A 22,341-nucleotide genomic window follows, 5' to 3' on the forward strand; every position below is an offset into this window, starting at 1 on the left:
TAAGATGCGAGTTGTAGATAGACTTTGTACTTTGCTTTTAGGTGTTAGGCCAGAACTGCTTGAAAGCACATTAAATACTTGTGGAAGAACCATGGTGTAAGTTTAGATTGGGAACCATGCTAATAGATTTATGCCCCTGTTAGATGCTGGCAGAAAAAGAATATGACATAGAAAAACGCGTTCAAAAGAAAATTTTAATTTTGAGCGGACAGAATACCTAATATGTCTAAACCATAAAACCGTTGCATAACGCAACAGTAATTATCTCAGTACAATAATTATTATTTATGTATTCACAAATTCTCAACAAGTGAAACTAATAACAACTTATTTTCAATTATAAGATGATCTTAACGATGATTATTTATCTTAATATGATTCTTTATGTAATTTATCTAAACTAATAACTAAATTCCGAAAGGAAGAAAGTTTCAACTCGTTTAAGAAATCTTTCTCCAATGGCCGCGTGCAACGGAAAAACGCGCAATTTCAAAGCCTAGTAACTAATGACGAAACGACGTTAAACATTAAACATTGAACATTTCTGTAGGAATTATATTATTTATGTATTTCACAAATTCTCAACAAGTGAAATTAATAACAGCTTATTTTCTTTTATCATAGGTTTACTATTATTTTCGTATATCCTATTTACTGTAAAAAGTAAATATATTTTGTTTACAAATTTTCACCATCACGTATTCATCATATTTTTTACCATCACGTATTCATTATACTTTTTACCATCACGCATTTATCATAATTTAATATAATTTAGTTTTTTATAGTTAAACTTTTCGAAGACTAACTTCTGGCGTGCATCAAAAATCACGTGAATTACTAATTATAAAAATTTAAAAAAAAAAAAGGAAATTTAACAACAACGAAATTTAAAACAAATAAATATTGACATAAATAGCGCTCCATCCCCTTTTTTTTTAAAAAAAAAAAAAAGAAAAAAAAAAGAAAGAAAAAGTTTTGATTTCATCGATTCCAACTCAGTGTAAGATGGGCATTATACAACGATCGCCGTATACGAAGCGCATAAACCACCTAATTGCTCAGAATTAATTGTGACGTTAAACTTCTTCTTTCCAACCACCTGTATTAAAAAATAAGTTTGAAGCTGAACAAACGCTATTTATAAATATGGAGAAACTACCAGTATTATTTGTACTTTAGTTCTATAGTTATCAACATTTTTTAAATTAATTAAGTTTATTAAAATTAAATAACAGAAGAAATGATACCTCAGGAGTGAGTAGAAATTTGAACTCTGTTTTTTCGTTAGGTTGGCAATCACTAAAGAACAAAAAAAAAATGATGTTTTACATTTAAAATCTAAAGAAAAAAAAAATTTAGTAGGAGGTTCGATAGATTGTATTGTTATCAGTGAATTTGAAGTGAATTGTTTCACAACTGTTTACGGTGCATAAAAGTACAAGATAAACTTACGGCAACTTAACAGAGAAGCCTTTCTTAACAATTGTACCATCTAAAGTTAACTTGCAACGAGTTAGTGTTCTCCCGATAGGATTGTTAAACGGAATTACGATTTCATAACTCTGACCCACATAAAGTTCGTCAGGAAGACCTGTAATCATTAGGTCAGGCTTGATGATGGTAAACGTCACTTCTTCCATAACAACAAATTTTTTTTCTTTAACAGGGACATCCGCTTTTACAAGGAACACAAGAGATGCATCATCCACAACACATTTTAAGTAATCGGTTGCCGGCACTTTGATTTTAATAGACTTTTCTTTAAAACAAAAAAATCTTTTACACTGATTTTTTCCTGCAGATTTAACATTATTATTTTTTTAAATATAAATTCACTTATTGAATATTAGGAAAACATAAAGATCTGATATTCACTAGCTGATATTTGATCATGATTTGATTAACACGTGATTATGAATCTGATTTATATCTGATCATGATTTGATTCATATTTGACAATTACATAATGAAAAAACTCTAACCGTCATTTTTTTTAACTGCAACTTTTGGAATCTTTTGGTTTGACAACGCCCTGATCACTGAGCCATTATAGCGTTTTATTGTCCCTGCTAGTAATATAGGTATTTCAAGGTCTTGGCTCATCCTGTTTTTAATTTGCACAGTTAATATAATATCATCTCCAATCTCAAACTTCTCTTTGTTGCCCTGCACCTTCAGAGACACTTTGGCTAACAGAGTAAAAAAAGGAAGTTTTCTAAGATGCAATTTCATAAAGTGTAACTTAAAAACTGAACTTAATTTTTTTCTTAATTATTCCAAAAAGCTATAACTTTCCCCCTCATTTGAACACAAGCTTACCATTCAAAGAATTGTAGATTTTTTTTGCATGATCGTGGTTGGAATTTTTCATAGCTCTTTTAACAACTGAAATTTCAGATAAACTTCCTTCTGGATGTTTGTATTCATTAATGACTGAGTCATCTCGCTCCTCACTACCAACCGCCTTAGTACTCATTCGCTTACCTTAACATCGTTGAATAAGATTTATAGACAGTATTTACAGTATTTACAGACATATATTTACAGATCACCGGTAAGTAATATTGGCAATTAACACTTCATTTTAAAAACATTAATTTATCAGAATAATATTGACTTTTTACACCTACCAACTGCATCAGTCTGATACAAGATAACATCATATGCTCCAGTTGAATTTTTCATCCATTTCACTGAGTCAGCATTTACTTCAGCAAAAGCAAAGAATACATCATACTTGATGTCTGTAATTCCTTCTTTGATAGCAATCAAAGGTGCAGGCCCCATCTGATAAATACCTTAAACAAATTACACCAATTAAAATCATTTCTTTCATAATTCTATTTGTTGTTTGTTTTTTTACTACCTCTATCTTCTCCCTTAAAAAAAATTGTTAAAACCTCCACTTGTTTCTTGAGGAGTAGCATCGATTGCCTGCCATCCATCAAACTTCGACTCTAACAAATCAAGACGTTTCATCCAAGCATCATTCCACACATGAAAGTTCCTGAATAAAAAAAAATCATCTGGTAAAAGCAGTTTTTGTTAAGTTTTATGCAAAGAAATTAAGTTTTGTGTTAAAGAACAAAGTATTACACAAAGATATTAAGTATTAAATGAATAGATTATACTCAATCATTCATTTATCTAAAATATAATCTATACACAGGGTGACAGGGTGACAGGGTGTGACAGGAATTCACAAACTTTTTCTTTCTACTAACGTTATGAAATTTTAGAGCCAAAAAAAAAATCATTTTTGAATAATACTTGTAAAAGAATAAATTGAGATCAATGACTTGCCTACATTAAGATTCAGTCAGACCTCTATTTTTTTAGGTCAAAAGCCTCTGGGCCAGAAATAGGCCATATTGTCCTTTAAAAATTGTTGGTTCTTTTTGGCCCCATGGCTTGATATACTATCTTGTTGGAACACACAATTCTCATCTGTGAAGACTTTTTTTTAACATGGTACCACATGGTTTTTCAAAAGACTGATATAAACCCTTCATTTTTTTTCCCTTTAGTAAAGATGGGTGGACATTTTTTTACCATTTTAAGCAACAACACTTAGGATCATTATTGATTGAGCATGGTACACAGGTGCCATCTTTTGTATGCCATCTTTTGTATGCCATACTTTGTATGACACACAGGTGAAGCACTGTCACTTTTCTGAACAACACTTAGGCAGTTTTTTAAAAAGGGATTCTTCTCAACATGCTTCTTAAGTCACGGGAATCGGTATCTTTCATGACAGTCTAGATGTTGAGCATTTCTCTTGCAAGTAAACCCATCTGGATCAAATTTTACACTCCAGTTCTTTTTAGGGTTAGGTTTAGGGTAAGTTAAGTTCTAATTTCTTCAATTTTTAAACTTTTTAAACCCAAACTATTTTTGAACATTTTATTGTCAAAACATTGTAAGGCATTATGAAAACACAAAACACATAAAACTTCCAATCTTTTTAAGTCATACAACTGTTGTACCCTGTTGTACCCTGAAGTTCCATCAGCTCTTACATAATATTTACATAAATATTAAAATTTATTTTAATTTTGTTTTCTGAGTTCTGTTATCATCTAATATTATATTTAACTACTACAATTGTTTAAATTTTTTTTTAAAGAAAAACTTTTTAAAAAATTTTGTAGATGATTTTTAAGTATTTCATAAGTTGCATTCTAAATATAAATTTCTAAGTTCTATTTGAGATATTTTTCTCACCATATCGAGTCTCCTGATTCTTTTGCGCCATTTTCATCATAATAAACATCATGACAGCAATCTCCATTAGAATCATGTGCAGAAGAAAAATTTGTCACTGAGCGACAAGGGATCCCAAGGGTACGCAAGACTAAACAAAAAAACATTTGGGTTCCAATGCCAAATAAAGCAAAAAATCACAAAGACTGTAGAAGTTCTGTATGCCTGTTATGCATGAGAAAAAGTAATAGATATCTAAATTACTTTATTGCAAGAATCTGAAAATTTGTTACAAGTAACATAAGTGGTTAAACACAAATGCAGCTCCAGAGGAAGATACCAGAGGAAGTTCTAGAAGGTGTTTATTTTTATATGAGCAATATTTAAAATTAAAAAAAGCTTTACTATTAATATTTTAAATATGTTTCCAGTTCAAAATACCAAAAAAGATGATGGCACTTGGAATTGGAAACTAGAGAACCCAAGACTATGTGTGAAAACAGAGAAGTAAGATATGGTGTATTGAAAGATAATAAAAATTTGTTTTTCATTTTTAAAATTTTTTTTTCTTTTGTGTATACTTGTTTAAATCATGAAATTAAATTTTATTTCATATTTAATGTTGGAATAGAAAAGCTTACTTGTTGTAACTAATCCACTGAATACCCAACACTGACCATATTTAACAGGTTCGCTCTTTTTTAAGTATTTTCTAAAAATAGCTGGTGAACCATTCCAATGTGATGGAGCAGTTCCATCTTCATAATTACCAGACCAGCTCCCAACCAAAATGCCATTTTCATCATTACTGTTCACCTGAATATGAAACAAATCATTCGTAAAACAATCTTCTCTAGGTAAAATTTGAATTTCTGCTTTCCAGAAATATCCTAACTGAAACAATTTTTTCCCAAATTTTCAGAAATAAAAAAAAATTCATTTTTTTGAAAAAAAAATCTCTAAAATTATTAATTATCAATAAATTACTAATAATTGTAAAAATTTATTAAAGAAACATTTGTCAAAAATTACACTTTAAAAGATTGTTAAACAAATCTAAACATTCCTTAAAATGGTTTTTTTTTTACTGATAAAAATATATCTTTACCAATGAAGAAACCCATCTAGATACTCCAACAGCATTTCGATCTTTTCCAGGTATTTTTTCCAAAAGAGAAAACGCAACATTAAAACTGACTTCTTCGAACTAAAAAAAAAAAAAAAAAAAAAAAAAAATCTTTTTAATTAGTGATGGTGCTTGTTTTAAAATATTGAAAAAAAATTTGTAAACTAAAAAATTATCATTGAATAATTTACATACTTTATCTACATATTTTTACTATGAGGTATATTTTTTCTGCATCAACAGAGTGCTTAAATAAAAGTTAAACTTGCATTTTTTTGTGTTTTATTTTCTTACGCAAGTTTTCATATTTAGATACATGAAGCCACTCTTTACAAAAAACAATAAACAGTTGAAAAGTTAAACAGGAATATGTTTGACTTTGTATGAGCAGCATAAGTTAGAGTTTTAATGGATGCTTGAGATGCATATTTAATAATTCAGAATAAAAAAATAAAACAGAAGTTCACTTAAGAAACAAACAAAAGCTGCTTTTAATATCCTGGTATATTCAGAATGAATTTCTATTCAGTATTTAACTAATGTTTCATTGCAACTTAATATTTCATTATTCATATTGTTTTATTATTTATCAATGAATTCAAACCATTTTTTTTGTTTCACTGAAATAAATAATGATAGTTATGATTATCTCTTTTAAAAATAACTTGCATCTTCTTCTTGCATCATGAACAAAAAACAAACTTCTCTTCTTCTTGCATCATGAGCATCATGATGAACATCTCTTCTTTTTGCGTCATGAGCATCATGTCAAAGACAAAAGTATTTTGGTTTGGTTTTATATTCAATTTTGCACAAATGTTATGCATTACATTTTTATAAGAATTTTTTAAAAAAGTTTCACAAGAAACATGTTGTTTGGATTTCGACAAAAAATTTATTAAAAAGATTTTTAAGGTCTGATATTAGTTCTATGTTGATGTTCTTTAATTGTTTCTCAAGAATATTTTGTGAAAAAAAAAAATCTTGTGAAGAAAAAAAAAAAACTTAAAAAAAACATTACTTGTTTAACAAACAGCAGCAACCAGGAAGAGGGGCTAAAAAAAGAGGGGAGGGGGAAGTGGGGATATAATAACCAATAATGTTTGCATCAATTTTATTGACACACTTTGATAATAACAATAGAAAATGACTTATAAAATCTTTGCTCTTGGATCATATAATTAATTTTGTCACATCCCATACTTTAATTGAAAAGGAAAGCTCTGACTGATTTCAATATCAATCTTTTTTTTAACTTAACTATGAGCAAGTGATCTCATAAAATCAAAATCTTCTCAAAGAATTAGATTATAAAATTTTGCGATTGGTCAAAATATTAAAAATCAACAAACGTAAAAACGCATAAAACAAAAACCTTTCAAATAAAAAATTTTTAATTTTATTTTTTTAGATGTTTACAGCAGAAACATTGTTTAAATAAAAAAACTGTTTAACTTTGCGTCTCAATATCAAAAAAAAAACTACTTTAAAAATTTTGGACCTGTCCAAAATACCACTTTTTCTCCACCGGAGAATTCCAGCTTCCTTGGTAAATAATTCCAAACTGTCGCATTATGTATTCAGTTCTCTTTTCTTCAGAGTCCATGAAAACTTCATCCTCTAAAAAAAAATATTATTTAATTAGAGATTAAAAATCTTGGATTTTAAATGAAAAATGTGTTAACAAAGATAAAACATCTATAAAGATTACAAAACCTTCATTCCATGGGTTGAATAAAATGTAAACTTTTTCAGTTGGGTATTTAAAACTATCGCTTTCTCCTTCAATTACCACATTGTATGCTCCCACCAGAGCATTTGGTGGAATGAAAACTGTAACAAGTACACACTTAGGATCATCATAATCCTTAATGATATAAAACCATTTTTTATCTTCGATAGCTTTGTTCAAATCTTTTGGCAATACTTCTTTTACATTTATTTTTGTTCCATTGACCTCACGAGGATTATCACTTGTTGACAAAGAAAAGTAAAAAGCATCTTTGTCTGCTTCATAATTACGAGCCAGTTGGACAAGAACATCAAATGATAGTCCTCTTCGAACTATTAATGGTTTTGAATGGTCTAGGTCCAAATTTTTGTAGAACTTGTGAGTTCGATGTTCTATTAAAGTGTCCTTACTAATCTTTGGGATCACTCCAACTATAGGGATTTCTAGAAATAAAAGCTTTTTTCTCAAAAAATATATCACCCTTGGTATTATCTTTAATAAGTTGCTAAACATAATATGATAGAAGTCCATTCCTTTATACAAATTTTAGTATCGAATTGGAAATCATCATAATTTTACCTTCTGTCTCCAGTTCAACACGTAAAACATCATAAGAACGATTCTTATAAAGCCAATTATTAAACAAAAATTTATGAGTTTTATCATCATCAATTATCTCAACCTTAAAGATAAAAATATTAAACAATATATTAATATTTATAATAAGAAAAAAAAACATTTGGGAATTTGTAAATACTAACATTTATTTTAAATACCCATTAAAGACAGCTACTTACCTTTACCAAATACCAAGAAGGGGAAAAACCTGTGTTATCATGCCCAATATCAATTTTCCATAAGTAACCAACATTTTTTGTTTTTATTTCAAATACATCTGCTTGTCTACCAAAAAAAAAAAGAAAAGTTTGCTGAAAAAACTTTCTAGACTGACCAAGCAACAATAACTACCTCTGATAAATTACTTATTACTTATTTTATATATACCACAATAATTGGGTGCAGCATAAGTAACTATATGATACAGAAAAATATTAATTACTCGTTTGAGAATATATAATTTTTTTCACATTTCCAAGTTTATTACTTGGAAGATACAAAAAATGGAACACTACACAACTGCGCAAACAACTAGATTATTTTTCTGTTCCTTAAAAATAATCATTTAATAACTAATGATACTAAAAATAATCATTTAATAACTATTCCATTTGCTCCAACCATTTGTTCACTGGCAAATATATTTGCTGAATTTGGAACTGTTGGAAATTTAAGATGTGCAGGTAAAAATATTGATGTTGTAAGACAGAGCATTGCAAAAATCCTTGAGACATCAATTAGAAGACAATCTGCTCACTTGCTCAAATTCTTTAACAAATTTTGAGAGAGGATTTGCAACTCTTTCTGTACAAAGTTCTGATAGTTCAGAAACTGAACCCTGGGAATCTCACATTGCATTTGGAATACAGTAGAACAGTTTTGAATCTGATTGAACACAATGAAAATTTTTTGGCAAACTTAATGACAGCCAATTAAGCACATTTTCACTTAAGAAGTTTTGTAAATAGACAAGATTACAGATTTTGGAGTAAATCTTAAGCATATTCATCAAAGACAATTACATCCAATTAATGTTGCTTTTTAGTGTGGCATTACTGGCAAAAAGATTTATGGTCTTTTTTTTTTCTAAAAATGGATGAGGTCAAACTGTAACTGGAAATTTTTATATGGTAATGATCCAAAAAGATTTATTTATGCCACTAAAAATCAATATATGATTTCACCAAGGCGTAACAACCCATGGATAAATGGAGTTAATAAAACTACAAATTCCACACTGGAAAAGTTCCAAATATAAGAGTTTGAGAAGCAACAATGATCGTTTAACTTGGAGGAAAATATTCATGAAGAAATTGATACCACAAGAAACACTTCACAAAGTTATGAAAAAGCCCTCAAAAATTTTTGCATTTAAAATAATGTTTCTCATTTAATTGATAATGTTTTTTGTATTTAGTAAAAAATTGCATAAAACAAACTCTTTTTTTAAATTTAAATTCTGTGTTTTTTTTTCATTCCATTCAATACTCATTTACAAAACAAGCCATTTATTTTCTTTTGCTGCACCTTCTATACAATAATGGTATATATATATATATATATATATATATATATATATATATATATATATATATATATATATATATATATATACACACACACACACACAACATTATTTGCATATACTAATTTTAGGATTTTACAAACTTATTTTCAAATTTAAAAAAAAAAATTATTTTAAGGTTAGTAGATATAAACAACTTACTCCCCAAAATGACCACTTTGAAAGGGAAACTTCCCACTAACAGGCTTTTCTAAAAATATCAATTCAGAAGCACAAATATCACCATAAAGTATTATTGAAACCTTTGCCCCTGTTCCAGAAAATATTTTGTTTCCTGTGTGACATCGGATAATGTATTTTTTCTGCACAACTAAAATACAAGTACTAATAGATTAGATGAATAGTGTAAGCAATAATAACCCACTTACATTATTAAAATCTGTAACATTATTAAGTTAAATTCTGATTTTATCTATTTCAATTTTTTCAAAAATTGAAATAGATAAAACCAGACTTTGGCAAAACATTTCATCTCTTGTTGATCTTTTCACCATTTTAAATTTAAAAGATGAAAAGGTCAAAAAAACTTTTCCAAAAATCTGTACCCTGCAACATTAGCCATTAAAGAAATGTCATTAAATTCTACAACACTAAAGTTAGTTAAGTATGATAAAAGTTTAAAAATTTCTTTTGAAGGAGTCTAAAGATTAAAATATTTATTCAATTTGATGAGAAAAGATGATATTTTGATAGAAAATAAAAATTTTGCCAAAAGCTTTTGCAGTTTGAATGATGTTCAAAATGCAAAAAGTATAAAAAGCCAAAAAAATTCTTCGGAAAAAACATTTTCTATGTTTAACTCACATTTCTTCAAAAGGTTTCAATTGTTTATAACTGTAAAGAATTTACCATTTAAAAGTACAAACAACACATTAATTTTAAACATTGATTTATTGAGCCCAGTTTACATTTAAAAGTATGATGATGTGAAAATTATGATGGTATATTCAAAAGTATGTTAAGCCTGGTTGATAATTGTTTTATAAATTTAAAGTGTATGTAATTCTGAAATACATTTAATAAAAAGTTGTGTTTTCCAATGTTTTTTTTTTTTTTAATTAGAAGCAATTGCTGGTAAAAAAGAAAGAAAAAAAAAAAGAAAAATAAATAAATCACAAAAAATTGATTCCAAATTTAAATTGACATTTTGAAACTTAAAAGATTTTATTTTAATTTACTAAGGATTTTAATTCACTGTTTTCTTATGGAAACCTTATCTTTGAAGCTGATTTTGTTTAGTCATGCAGAGCAGAACTTCAAAGGCTAGAGGGTGTCCTTAGGTGACAGTGGTTCATTAAAAAGGACAGGAAAAAAAGCCAAAGCATAAATATAATTTTATGCACTAACAAACTTGTGATTTTATACTTTCATAGTTTTTAATGAAACTTTGTCACTTATAGACATTCTGAAGAGTTTTTACAACATTTTAAAATATTTGATGCAGTGGGAGGAAAAACAAATCAATCTGACCAATATTGTGGGTAGTTTTCACATTAAGTTTACTCAGGGTAACAGAGAAGAGAGAGGATTTTGATGCTATCCAACTCAAAGCTTAGGCAGATGAAGAACAACGCTTCTTCAAAATTTGTCTAACAATATTACCAAAAAAACATTACTTAGCTTTGAAAGGGGTTTAATTGAGAAAAAGATAGAAGAAATGGGAAAGTTTGATGAGTTTAAACCCCCCTCCAAAAAAAAAAGATTTTTTTTTCATACTAAAGGGGAAGAATGAGAAATTTACAAGAGTAAGACGTCTTGTAGCGGTATACTGTGTACCAAAAGTAAAAGAAACTCATGAAAATATGAACATTTAGTCTCACAAAGCTTAACAGTGTACCCTTTAAATTTGTAGAGAGGGTTTTTTACATATTAAAAAACCTTCATCGAGTAAATCAAAATGCACTTTAATGAACGAGAAGTAATTACGATTTTATGGTAAATAGTTTTTAACGTCCAGATTCATCTATTTGATTTTTAATCTGTGGGAATTGGCATTTTTTATTTTTTAATCCTTTTTAATGCTGAAGTCCACTATGAGGTGTTTTTATATAAATAAAATTACACACTGAGAAAATGCTCTCCGCCGTTTTTATTTCAGATACGGAGAGAGAAGTAGAATTCTGAATTTCACGATTCATTCACATTTGCGCAACGGCTAAAAACGTCTGCAACGCTAATAAAATATTTCACTGCAATACGTTTTAATGCAGTATAAATGTGTTTGGAAATGATCATTTAAAGTTGTCAATGCAGTTTGAGCATTCTAAATGCAGGTCATGGTTAAACATTTTGTAAATCTTTGTAAATGTGGGCTGAATAAATCTATGGCGGTTGTACAAAATATTTACAAAAAAAACTAAAAATTATTGTGACCTTCTTCATCTTCTGAAAGCACTTCAAAGGTTATGGACGAATCTTCTAAACAAGAAAAAATGCAACTTATTTTAAGTTTAAATGTAAATTCAACCAAGCTATGCACACACTCACAAATACACGCACTCAGTTCATTTTTTTACAGGTCAATGCGTGTTTATATTTACTGATAAACGAAAAAGAACCTGATGGCTTGGTTGCAATTGAATTGGCGCTGAAAAAAATAAAAAATAGCAATTACGATCAAAAAAAAAATTCTATACCTTGTTAACATGTTAAAACTTGTAGTCGTAGAAATTAAAGACAAGAATGATTTTAGAAAAAACCCATTTACCTAGACGTCATCATCGCTGTCCAAATAGGAGCTCTTTGAGTCTGTAATTTGTAAGTTTTTTATGAAGATTTTTATGAAACAGTAAAAAAAAAAAAAAAAAAAGCAACATAAAAAAATTTATATAAACAATTTTTTTTTACTTCGTCAATCCTTTTTTTTTGGTTTTAAACAAAAAAAATTTTCTACTACTTACAAGAAGATTGCTCGCTCACAAATCTTGATGATGATCTACTGACCACAACGCTTGATGAAGATTTAACAGAACGTGATTCTTTAAATTCTGATCCGGAATAAAAATCTCTACTTTCGAATTTTTTCAAGCTTGAATGCGCGTCTTCACTAGCGGACAATCTGTACTGAGATTCACTTGCGCTGTTTGAGTGTGTTGCCGTGGAAACGTGATAATTTTCAATATTCTTCGAGGAGCTTAAATAGTATATTCCCGTATGGGATTGTCGTCGCACTGCCAAAACCTTTTGTTGATATTGAGCTTTGTTTACACTAGGTAGAATTTTCCAGCCAACGATTACAGTTTTAATTTTATTTTCTTCCTCTTCTTCGTCAGAGTAGCTTCGTTCTTCGTCAGAATAGTTTTGTTTTTTTTGAGAGACTATATTTAAGAAAAGAATTCCTTAGGCAAAACTTTTAGCAATTCAAACTATAAAATGCGTTAAATAGAAAAATAGAATAATTTTTTATTGAGAGTTTGTTGGAAACATCGAAACACTTTTTTTAAAAGGACATCGACTGATTTTGATTGGCTCATTTTCTAAGTTCTTCTTTTTTTTAAAAAAAACAAAACTTTTTTTGGTGGAAGAGCCGCTTAACTCAACAGAAAAATATCACGAAGCAAATTTTTAAGAAAACGGTTAATTATTTATGCTCACTTTTATATTTAATGACTTTCTTGCTTGGGTTGCTATTAGTGATGTACGGATGAAAGAAAACCTTGACCGGACAATTTCCTGTAAAATAAAATCTTGACTAGTAATAAAAATGAAGCAGAAGAAAAGCAGTTAATATTCAAATCTCAATTCAAAAAGAAACTAAACTTATAAAGGAGTTCATTTTTTAAACTTTAAAGCTACCATCTTTAAAGCTACCATCCTTTACGCACAATAAACTGGTTTACCTGGTCTGACCGTTTTTATGTCCTGATACGAGCCGATACTGATAACCCCTAAATACAATAGTAAATAATCAGATAAAATAACTTGATGCAAAACACTTGAAACTTAAATTTTAGATTTGTTCCGACTGAATAATTTTTATCAAGGGGCTGGTAATAAATTTGTATAGATTAAGCACCTGGCTGTAACTTATCATGTTAACAAATGTGAGTTTCTATTATGAAAGTGAGAAATACCCGGCATGACGGAATTAAAATTCTAAATACATTAAAATAGTTCAATTAATCTTGAGTCCAAAACAAGTCAAGGACGAGTTACATAATTTGATAAATTATATGGCAGTTTAAGGTTTAAATGTTTGAAGGGTATTTCTCAGAAACTTCTGAATTATAAAACTCGAGGCACCAAACATTCGATTACATACCTGACGCTTTGCAGGTCTTTCTCACCACACGAACTAAATAGTATAAAAAAAAAGTGGTAATATATGTTTAAACCGCTGGTCGTGCAAGGTACATGAGCAAGACTTTTGATTTATTTGGTTGTAATCAAAATTTATTTTAATTCAATTTTAACATACCTATCCTTACAGTTTTAGGCGACAAAGGGTGTTTTAGATATCCCTGTTGTGTTATTCGAACTCTACAGCGACCTTGAGTGTAATTGGGGTAACTTGCTTGAGAATGGTGCTGGTGGGAGTGAAAATTTTTTCTTGTTTTATCTCTCAAAACAGTTTTATCAAATTTCGAGATGCTTGTTGATATCCTTATGGTAAATCGATCGGAATGCGAACTAGTTGAATAATGTGTTTTATTCTGTGGTTGATTATTTGCGTACTTCGTTTTCTCTTCTTTTTCTAATTTATGAACTACACAAATAAAAATAAAATAAAAAAAGTATGAATAAAAAAAAAACCTTTTAAAAATTATTCCATTAACACAACAAGCCATTATCATTCCCCAAGTTCCTTGAAACAACTTTTTAAACTCTTTATAAAGTAATTAATATTAAGTAAACTTATGCTTATAAATATCTTTATCATATTTCTAAAATTTAATTTTAGAAAATGTGATGTAGATTTTAACAATTTTTAAAGTTGTTGTTTATAAAGAGTGGATTTTTTTATACTGATTTTAGCCATTCAACATCCATTCTCCTATCAACATGCTTTATACATACCGATCTATTTGAAATGTGTCAGTTACACATACCGATCTATTTGAAATGTGAGTGACGCTGTCAGGAAAAAGAGCGTTGTTTGATGAGGCTGTCAGAAACGAATGGAATTTAATATTTTGTTTTTATCAAGATTTTCTTTAGCAAATTTGGCAAGTTGTCAGGGGTGAATTGAGCTTTTTTAGGACTTCAAACAGATTGGTTTAATTTTAGAAGCGTCAGAAGTTAAATTAAATAGATTAATGTGTAGATAATATTATTATTATTACACAGTTAATATATTGAGTGAGAGGTGGGTGAATTTGAAGGTTTTTCACGTAGAATTTAATAACAAATTACGGATATCTATGAAAAGAGAAACACACAAACACATGGAGAAACTCATACACGCAGACACTCGCACAAAATATTGATACTTTACCTTTTACAATAACGGTTGATGGAGTTTCGAAAGCGTCGTGATTAGCTTTAATGCGCCATTTTGTTGGCGTTACGATAGAATAAACAAGCATCTGGATAAAAAAAAATAAACAGAAGAATAACAAGTTTCAAAAGATTCTTCTTTTTCGTCGATTTTACAATTTTTTTACCGATATTACTATATTTTGTTTCTCAGAAAAACACATTGAAACATTTTTCTACTTAAAGTTTTTCTGGGTCCTCATCGCATCATTAGATTCCATGCCTTCTTTTTTATTAACAGCAATCTTTTTTATTCGCAAAGCTTTGCGATTATTTTTTTTTTTACTATTTAAAAATCGAAGAGTTTTCTTAACTAATTCGTTTGATCAATGTGTTTTTTAAAGTTCTTACTTGACTCCTCACCTGATGTTAAAAATCTTTATTCTCAAATCATCTGTCATCTGAAAGTTCACGGAAGATCTTTTGTGATTTTCTTTATAAAATATTCATTTTTTGGAAAGTCGTTGGATTTCGTCAACGAATTTCAAGTTAATTATTCATACTGCGTCCATTTACAAAAAATTGTGGAACAAGCATTTGGCACTTCAACCGCAGTAAATTGCTGATAAATGATTTATTTTTTTGAAAAACATTGAATAACAGTATTTTCTTTTTTTAAGAGCCGAAAATTTTTCAACTTTTAATGACTTATCGTGCAGAAAAAAGTTACTCCTTCATCTTCAGCAAATATTTTTTATAACTGCGTTATATTACCTGCATCAAATGTTTGTTTTGTCTACGTTTATCAGCAAATCAAGTTTCACGTTAAGACTGAAACGATCGCCCTTGTGCGAGATACCTTACTTAGTTTTCTTATTTTGTCATCGATGTTGAAATGGAGAAAGGGGTTAGGGCAATGACGTATAATAAATAACTAATAATAATATAATATTAATAATAATAATAATAATATATATAATAATATCTTTATATCATTGGGTAATTTCTTTATATCATTGGGTTAGGGAGACACATGTTATTCCTTCCTCCATTTCACTTTTTGTGTTCAATTATTTGAAAACTGCAAATTTACCGATTGTAACGATGAGAAATCCTTCTTATAACGATTGGAAACTTGTGAATTTTTCTTAGAATAGTCCATGATAACCGTTACGTATATCTTATTAATGTATATCAGTAAGTGTAAACCGAACTTTAAGTAGGTTAGCAGATATTACAATCTTTCGTATTCTTGCTCGCAAAAGAATTTTATAAAAGAAAGACGAATTTAAAGAATAGAGAATGATTATTTTTGTAATAAGAATTTATCTGTCAGATTTATTTAGAGAACCCCTGAGAAGAGTTTCGTAAGAGAATCAATTTTTTTGGCACGTTCTTTCTTCAGCAGATTTTCATTCCCATTTTTTAAATTGCTCATCTTAACCATTTTAATATTTATTAGTCAGAAAACTATCATTTTTTAAACAATTACCTAAACGAATTCTGGGCCAGTCCTTAATTCAATTTTTACAATGCACCCCATCATTTTCTCTAAAAGTTTTTCGCAAAATCCTTTCAAAAAATAAAGTTTAGCTGTATTCGAATTACGACCGGTGACAAAAAAGCACACTACAATTTCGTTGAGCCGTCGTTTGATTATAACATCACTCGTTATGCGTTCGTAAAATGTTCCTTCGATAAAGTTGCGAATCATAATATCGTCGGCAAAACGTTCGGCTGCCCAATAACTCCCTTTCAAACCTCCTATGACGTAACAAAAAAGTAAATATTGGTAAAAAGAAAAAGAAATTAATTTAAAAAATTTTTAAGCTAAAATAATATAATAATAATAAAAAGAAAAAGCAAGGAAATTTTTAATTAACTGCTTTTAATTTTTTTTTTTATATAAACTTACTTCTTCGGCCTAAACGTTATCCGTAGAGAACACTCCTAAGATTTTTTTTTGTATAAACTTACTTCTTCGGCCTAAAGGTTATCCGTAGAGAACACTCCTAAGATTTTTTTTTTTGAAACAAACATCCAATTTATCACAAAAAGTAAGAACTACCTGTATGAACGGAGTCCCAACTTTTTACAACACCAATTCTATGCGGTGGAACTACGTATCGCTTCATCTTTGTACCTTTCGTTGATTGGTCAGGTAGTTTTGTTTTAGGTCTTTGCATAATGTTTCGTACAGAACAAGTGCAACCAAAAGATTTTAACGAAAAATCATTTTTAAATTTCCCTATTGAAGCCTTCAACATCTAAAATTACAAAGAACTAAAAATACGCGAAAAGAAGATCACAAAATAAAATACAAAGAAGGTCATAAATTAAGAGTCAAAGAAGATCACAAATTAAAACTCAAAGAAGATCATAAATTAAAACTCAAAGAAGATCATAAATTAAGACCCAAAGAAGATCACAATTTAAAACTCAAAAATGATCATAAATCAAGACACAAAGAAGATTATAAATTAAAAAGCACGAAAATGAAGATAATTTTAAACTCAATTGTAAAATTTTCACTTAAAAAAAAATCAATTTTCCATTAACCAATAAAAAAGTGGACTTTCTTTATGTAAACTTCACATTAATTCCTCCTCAGTTTATCAAAAAATTTCTAAGTATATTTAAAAAAATTATGGAGCCATTATGGAGTCATGCAAATTAATAAAAAAAAAAACCAATCAATAAAAACACAGCATCAAAATTAAAAAGAAAAATTAAGTAAAAAATCAGGTTGACAAAATAACAAGTCGATAAAAAACCAAAATTTATAAAATGCTTAACAAATTTACATCTCTAACTAAATCAATTTTTATCTACAATTTTAATTCAGTTTACATTAAGAACTCAAACTCATTAAATTGTTGTATTATTTAACACCAGGAAATTTTACAAGATTGAAAAAAAAAAAAAAAAAAAAAAGGTAAGAATTCAACTTTGTAAAAACGTATTTAGAAAAAAAACAAAAAAAAAATTTTAGCTCAAATTTATTTTCACAAAAGTCATCCTTAAGTGCAACAACTTTATTGCCTAATATTAGACATCCACAAACAAGCTCAAATCAATCAAAGGTGTCAAATTTAGAATATGGAGAAAGCGAAAATCAATCCTATTTATTGGAAGACATATTGGAAAAATCTTAGTTTCACAAAGCATCACAAAATGGGAAATCTGAATAAATCAATAAACTTAACGAAACTTTAATTTTAAAAGATATCGAATCCTATTTTGACTTTCCTTGTATATAAGGTATTCGCTCTGGTGAAACGAACTGTTTTTTGCATCAGTAGCAATTGGCTTCCCTTGCGGGACTATCACATTGTTGCCATCAATAGTTATTTTCGTTTCCTGACTGGAGTCTAAAGTTGTTCAAAAATTTTTTGTAAACAATGAGATCAAACACAGAACAGCGCACAAATACAACCACACAACTAAAAATTAGATGAAAGCTCCTTTGAAACATCAAAACAGATTTTACCTGGTTCTTGCCTTCCTTTTGCTAAAACAGAATCATACCCATTCGGTGGTGCAGTCAAAGAGCTATTATCTTGAGTAATGATATGTTGTTTTCCAAGGGCAACTTCATTTAAAAACATTATACCCGTACCATCTTGTGAACAACCAACTTAAAAACAAAAATCTGTCATAATCAAAAGAGTAAATGATGATCAAGCAAAGATTTTGCTTTTGATACAGTATATAAAATGCTTTTTATTAACTCTTGAAAAAAAAAACAAAAAACAAAAAAAACAACTGATAAATAGAACAGCTAAAAGTTCGGAAGCCACTATGAGGAAAAAATAAAAAAAAAATAAAAAAATGACACATCGAATCTTTCTGATAATAAAATCTTAATAGCTAGTAATAAGCTATTATAAACTACCATTCATCATCAACTACCTTAAAAATCAATTAACTAAACAATTACTTTAAAAGGCAATTTATAATTGTTGTGGTTTATATTTAGAAGCTCTTGTAAAAAGTCTTCAGAAAAAAACCACTGCACATTGGTTTACTGGAGGATAATTTTAAATATTGGTTTAAAAAATTTACAACATAAAAACTTAAAACTTGCTAAAATTTAATAAAACTTAATAACTCTTGCTTATAAAAACTTAATAAAACTACTAAACCTTCAAATACCATAAGCTGCAGACTTGGCATTCTCAGAAGCGAAATATATTCCACGACCTACTCGACCACCTGAATGAGGCATAATACGGAGACCACTCTTTAAAATGGCAACTACTACAGCTACGTTTGTTCCGTGCCACAATAGTTTCCGGTTTTTTATATCATTATGTTGAGAAAATCTTTGATCCTGTAGCAAGTTACAATAGATAATATTATCAAATTATATTAAAATGAATTAAAAAATAAAAATTCACCAGGAAACAATACCATAAAACAATTTCATCAAAATAATAACTTGATTGATAACCACTGACCTCACCCATTCGATCAACTTCCCAAACATCAAGAAGCTCTAAATTTCCAAAATCAGATTTTGTTTGCTCAACATATGTTTTAATGATCTAAAAGTACCATTTTGTAGATAATATATTTAAAAATTAAAATCAACTTTTTAAAATATATTTTTAACTTCAAATCTCAAGTAAGATGAGTATGAGAAATTTTCTTATCTATTAATTATAGAATTATAAAGATGAATAAGTTAAGTAAAATGAATACAGTAAAAAATTTACCTTAAAAATATCTGATTTGCTATCAATATGTCTCAAGTCGCACTTGAGGAGACCATATTTGATATCTAAGGGATGGTCAACTTCAGTCTATGAAATTTAAAGTGAAATTTCTTTAGTTTAAATGCCGCTGTAAAGCTTTTGTTTTGAAATTTTATTCCTTAAATTTTTAACAAATTATATTTTAAAAAAAATAAGTCTTAGGGAGAAACAAGACAAGAGTGAAGAAGCATTAAACTCAAACCTCCTCTTTCTTTACATCTACTTTCTGTATACTTTGAGCAATTTCAATATCACTGAGAACCTAAATATAAACAAAACTCATCATTAGTAATGAATATATGGAAAAAAAAGATTTGGTAGAGATTTTTGTATCACATTTTTCTTACCGTAAGCATGTCCATTTTCATTTGCAATGTCTCGCTGTCTGAAATTAGTGGAGGTCTTTGTCGTCCAAAATTATGTGGTATTAAAGTAAAAAAACGAGAAGCTAACTCTTGAAGTTTTGATGATCTGTTTGCTTTTATTTCTGCTTGAATTTCCTCAAGAACCTAAGAATAAAATTTTAATTTCAGTTTTAATTAAAAATTGAAAAAACTTTAATAGAACCTTCTGCCATCTTCATGCCTCAAAAATTTTGTAAGGTCATTTAGTTATTAAAATCAAAACCACAAAAAATTAATACTGTCTGACCTCAAAACCTTTTGCTATTTGAGCTTTGCTCAATTTTCCGAGAGGCATCTTTTTCACATCTACAAATTCATTTATTCACTTTATTATGCTGAATTGATTGAGAAAATACCAGGATAAAATGTTTAAGACATTTGTGCATTTTGGGTTATTTATCACCACTAAGGCTGATATGGCTTCTTCATTTGCTTTTAAAATAAAATCCAAGAAAGTTATAAAAAAAAGGATTCAAACCTATATTCAAGTTTGCCATGGCTTCCTTAAACATATCGTTATCAAATATGAGTTTAATTAAACTTTCAGTAGGTTTGTCCAATTTGCAAGGACGTGTCTTTGTTTGTATTTTGAGTGGAGAACCATCAACAGCATCAAGCTGGATAATATGAAATATTACACAATACAAAAAAAAATACACTGCAATAAAATGAACCAATAAAGCATCTAATAAAAACTTAACTGGCAATATCTTCAATGAATTACACAGGTTTAACACAATTTTTACTGAGATTGGGTTGATGATTTTAAAAATGGTAACTGTTTTTACCTATCAGTATTTATTCTATAGCATGTTGCCTATTTTCTATAGCATATCCGCTATTTTAAGATAGTAAGATTATCATATTGATTGGATAAATTTATGTTTGTGGGACTATCTGGAGTGATTATCATGTCTGGAGTATCTCTTTAAATAATCCAACAGTCACTTACAAGTAAAACATCTGATTGGCCTTAATACCCCTTCTTAACCTTGGTATCTCGATAAAAGTACTTGCCTCACTCATCACTCATACCACCAGGGTTACAACAAAAAGTTTTTACAAGACAAAAGTAACAGCTTAATTCTTTTTACAACTCAAGCATCTATATATTGTTAAATTAAAGAATGATAATTATCTGCATCTATATTCTTACGTTAAAGAATGATAATTATCTGCATCTATATTCTTACATTAAAGAATGATAATTATCTGCATCAGATAGAAGTTTCAAAATAATCACATACTGTATTCATTCATCTAATTTTGAAAAATCACATCCAGAGTGAATACACATTTACAGGATAAAATCTTGATATGATAGACAAAAAAATGATGCCATTTCTGAAACCATCCTAAATTACCTTAAACCTCAAATTTAAAACAGCAGAAAAAAAAAAAGTCAAACTTTTGTTGATCTGTTGACTTTTAATGTTCAAATCAACGAATTTGCTTACTTTTTCCTCAATACATTCTGACTCATCTTGTCCGTCCATTTCAAGAAGAGTGTACTTCCCTGCAGCAGGCTGGAAGTTTTCCCGATCTTCCCAATTGTTTTTTGTTTTTTCTTTAAATTTTTTTGCAAATTCTTTTATTGCGTGTTGTAGATCATTAAAAGGTCCTTTCATTGCATTTGCACCTACTTCACCCTAAAAGATGTTCATAAAATTGGCAAAAGAAATTGAACAAATTAAAGACTGTGTATAATCAAAATACGTAAATAGAGTCAATAACCTCAAAAAGTAAACAAACACTGGCCAATCAAAAATCAATCATTTTAAGAAAAAGAACTTACTACTCTGCCCCACCGGTTCCAAACAAAATAGGCTCCCCCATCAGAAATAAGCTGTATTACATAAAACTTGTTGTTGTTATGTCCAATGTTTGTCTGATTTAGCATACAGTCATAATCATCCACTACACTTGAGTTCGAGCGTGGACAAAACGAATCTACCTTAAAATATTAAATCCAGTAGAATTATTTAAAACAAAAGTCCCATTAATAATTTAGCCAATCAAAAAGCATTATTCAAAAGCACACCCTAAACATTTTCTTTTTGTCTGCTTTCTCTTTCTCTGCAATTGCTTTAAGTTTATCTTTAATGCTGATTGGTTGATTAGCTTCAATTTCATCCTCTTCTTTTTTGACCTTTTTGCTCATATCTACTGATTGATTTTCATATTCTTCTAATCTAAGTGTAAGAAAATTGATGAAAAATGAAGAAGAAAATATTTTCTACTTTACTAAGATTAAAATTTGGTTGCCAATAACAACAAATAACTACAATACCTTTTTACAAGCTCTGCTTTTTTACCTTTGTCATCTAAATTCCTTTTTAAACATTCATCTTTTAGTTCTGCTACTTTTAAACTAGAGAAGGTTGTTTGTGAGGTGTCTTCTTTAGAACTTTTTTTTTGTTGCACTTTACGTTTAGGTGGCATATTTTTTAAATACTAGAAACAATATTAGTTTAAACAGTAGTTATTATAATTAT

General features: G+C 28.7%; 3 protein-coding genes across 5 annotated transcripts; all 3 read right to left on the minus strand.

Moving 5' to 3' along the window:
• Positions 1-608: 608 nt before the first annotated feature.
• LOC145192766 (protein-glutamine gamma-glutamyltransferase 4-like) lies at positions 609-15,242 on the minus strand. Of its 2 annotated transcripts, none has more exons than XM_090072221.1 (25): positions 15,109-15,242; positions 14,705-14,795; positions 13,688-13,975; positions 13,532-13,564; positions 13,110-13,157; positions 12,865-12,942; positions 12,171-12,587; positions 11,978-12,018; positions 11,829-11,857; positions 11,644-11,688; positions 9,412-9,580; positions 7,865-7,970; positions 7,647-7,749; positions 7,052-7,510; positions 6,837-6,955; positions 5,318-5,416; positions 4,851-5,025; positions 4,231-4,360; positions 2,904-3,010; positions 2,634-2,801; positions 2,323-2,487; positions 1,986-2,192; positions 1,456-1,762; positions 1,251-1,302; positions 609-1,102 (listed from the first exon to the last, which is right to left on the minus strand). In XM_090072221.1, the coding sequence occupies exons 8-25, from the start codon at positions 11,989-11,991 to the stop codon at positions 1,016-1,018; spliced, it is 2,541 nt and encodes an 846-aa protein (XP_089928347.1). In that variant the 5' UTR covers positions 11,992-12,018; positions 12,171-12,587; positions 12,865-12,942; positions 13,110-13,157; positions 13,532-13,564; positions 13,688-13,975; positions 14,705-14,795; positions 15,109-15,242; the 3' UTR covers positions 609-1,015. The 2 variants fall into 2 exon arrangements, with proteins under 2 accessions (XP_089928347.1, XP_089928348.1); XM_090072222.1 differs by having other exon boundaries at positions 13,698-13,975; positions 15,109-15,172.
• Positions 15,243-16,124: 882 nt separating this feature from the next.
• On the minus strand, positions 16,125-16,989 carry LOC145192959 (small ribosomal subunit protein uS3mA-like). Its single transcript, XM_090072228.1, has 2 exons — positions 16,754-16,989; positions 16,125-16,449 (listed from the first exon to the last, which is right to left on the minus strand). Exons 1-2 carry the CDS (start codon positions 16,950-16,952, stop codon positions 16,178-16,180), a joined length of 471 nt encoding a protein of 156 aa, XP_089928354.1. The 5' UTR covers positions 16,953-16,989; the 3' UTR covers positions 16,125-16,177.
• A 764-nt stretch (positions 16,990-17,753) lies between these two features.
• Positions 17,754-22,309, minus strand: LOC145192958 (protein mono-ADP-ribosyltransferase PARP3-like). Of its 2 annotated transcripts, XM_090072223.1 has the most exons (13): positions 22,137-22,309; positions 21,888-22,038; positions 21,642-21,800; positions 21,304-21,495; positions 20,325-20,463; positions 20,094-20,152; positions 19,790-19,951; positions 19,645-19,704; positions 19,404-19,490; positions 19,146-19,232; positions 18,841-19,018; positions 18,176-18,322; positions 17,754-18,056 (listed from the first exon to the last, which is right to left on the minus strand). In XM_090072223.1, the coding sequence occupies exons 1-13, from the start codon at positions 22,286-22,288 to the stop codon at positions 17,887-17,889; spliced, it is 1,743 nt and encodes a 580-aa protein (XP_089928349.1). In that variant the 5' UTR covers positions 22,289-22,309; the 3' UTR covers positions 17,754-17,886. The 2 variants fall into 2 exon arrangements, with proteins under 2 accessions (XP_089928349.1, XP_089928350.1); XM_090072224.1 differs by lacking the exon at positions 17,754-18,056 and having other exon boundaries at positions 18,185-18,322; positions 18,831-19,018.
• Between the last annotated feature and the right edge of the window lie 32 nt (positions 22,310-22,341).

This window comes from Hydra viridissima, unplaced genomic scaffold (assembly GCF_058129835.1).
Source record: "Hydra viridissima isolate aposymbiotic clone 2 unplaced genomic scaffold, HvirCarnegie_v1 scaffold_14, whole genome shotgun sequence".
Taxonomy (NCBI): Eukaryota; Metazoa; Cnidaria; class Hydrozoa; order Anthoathecata; family Hydridae; genus Hydra; species Hydra viridissima.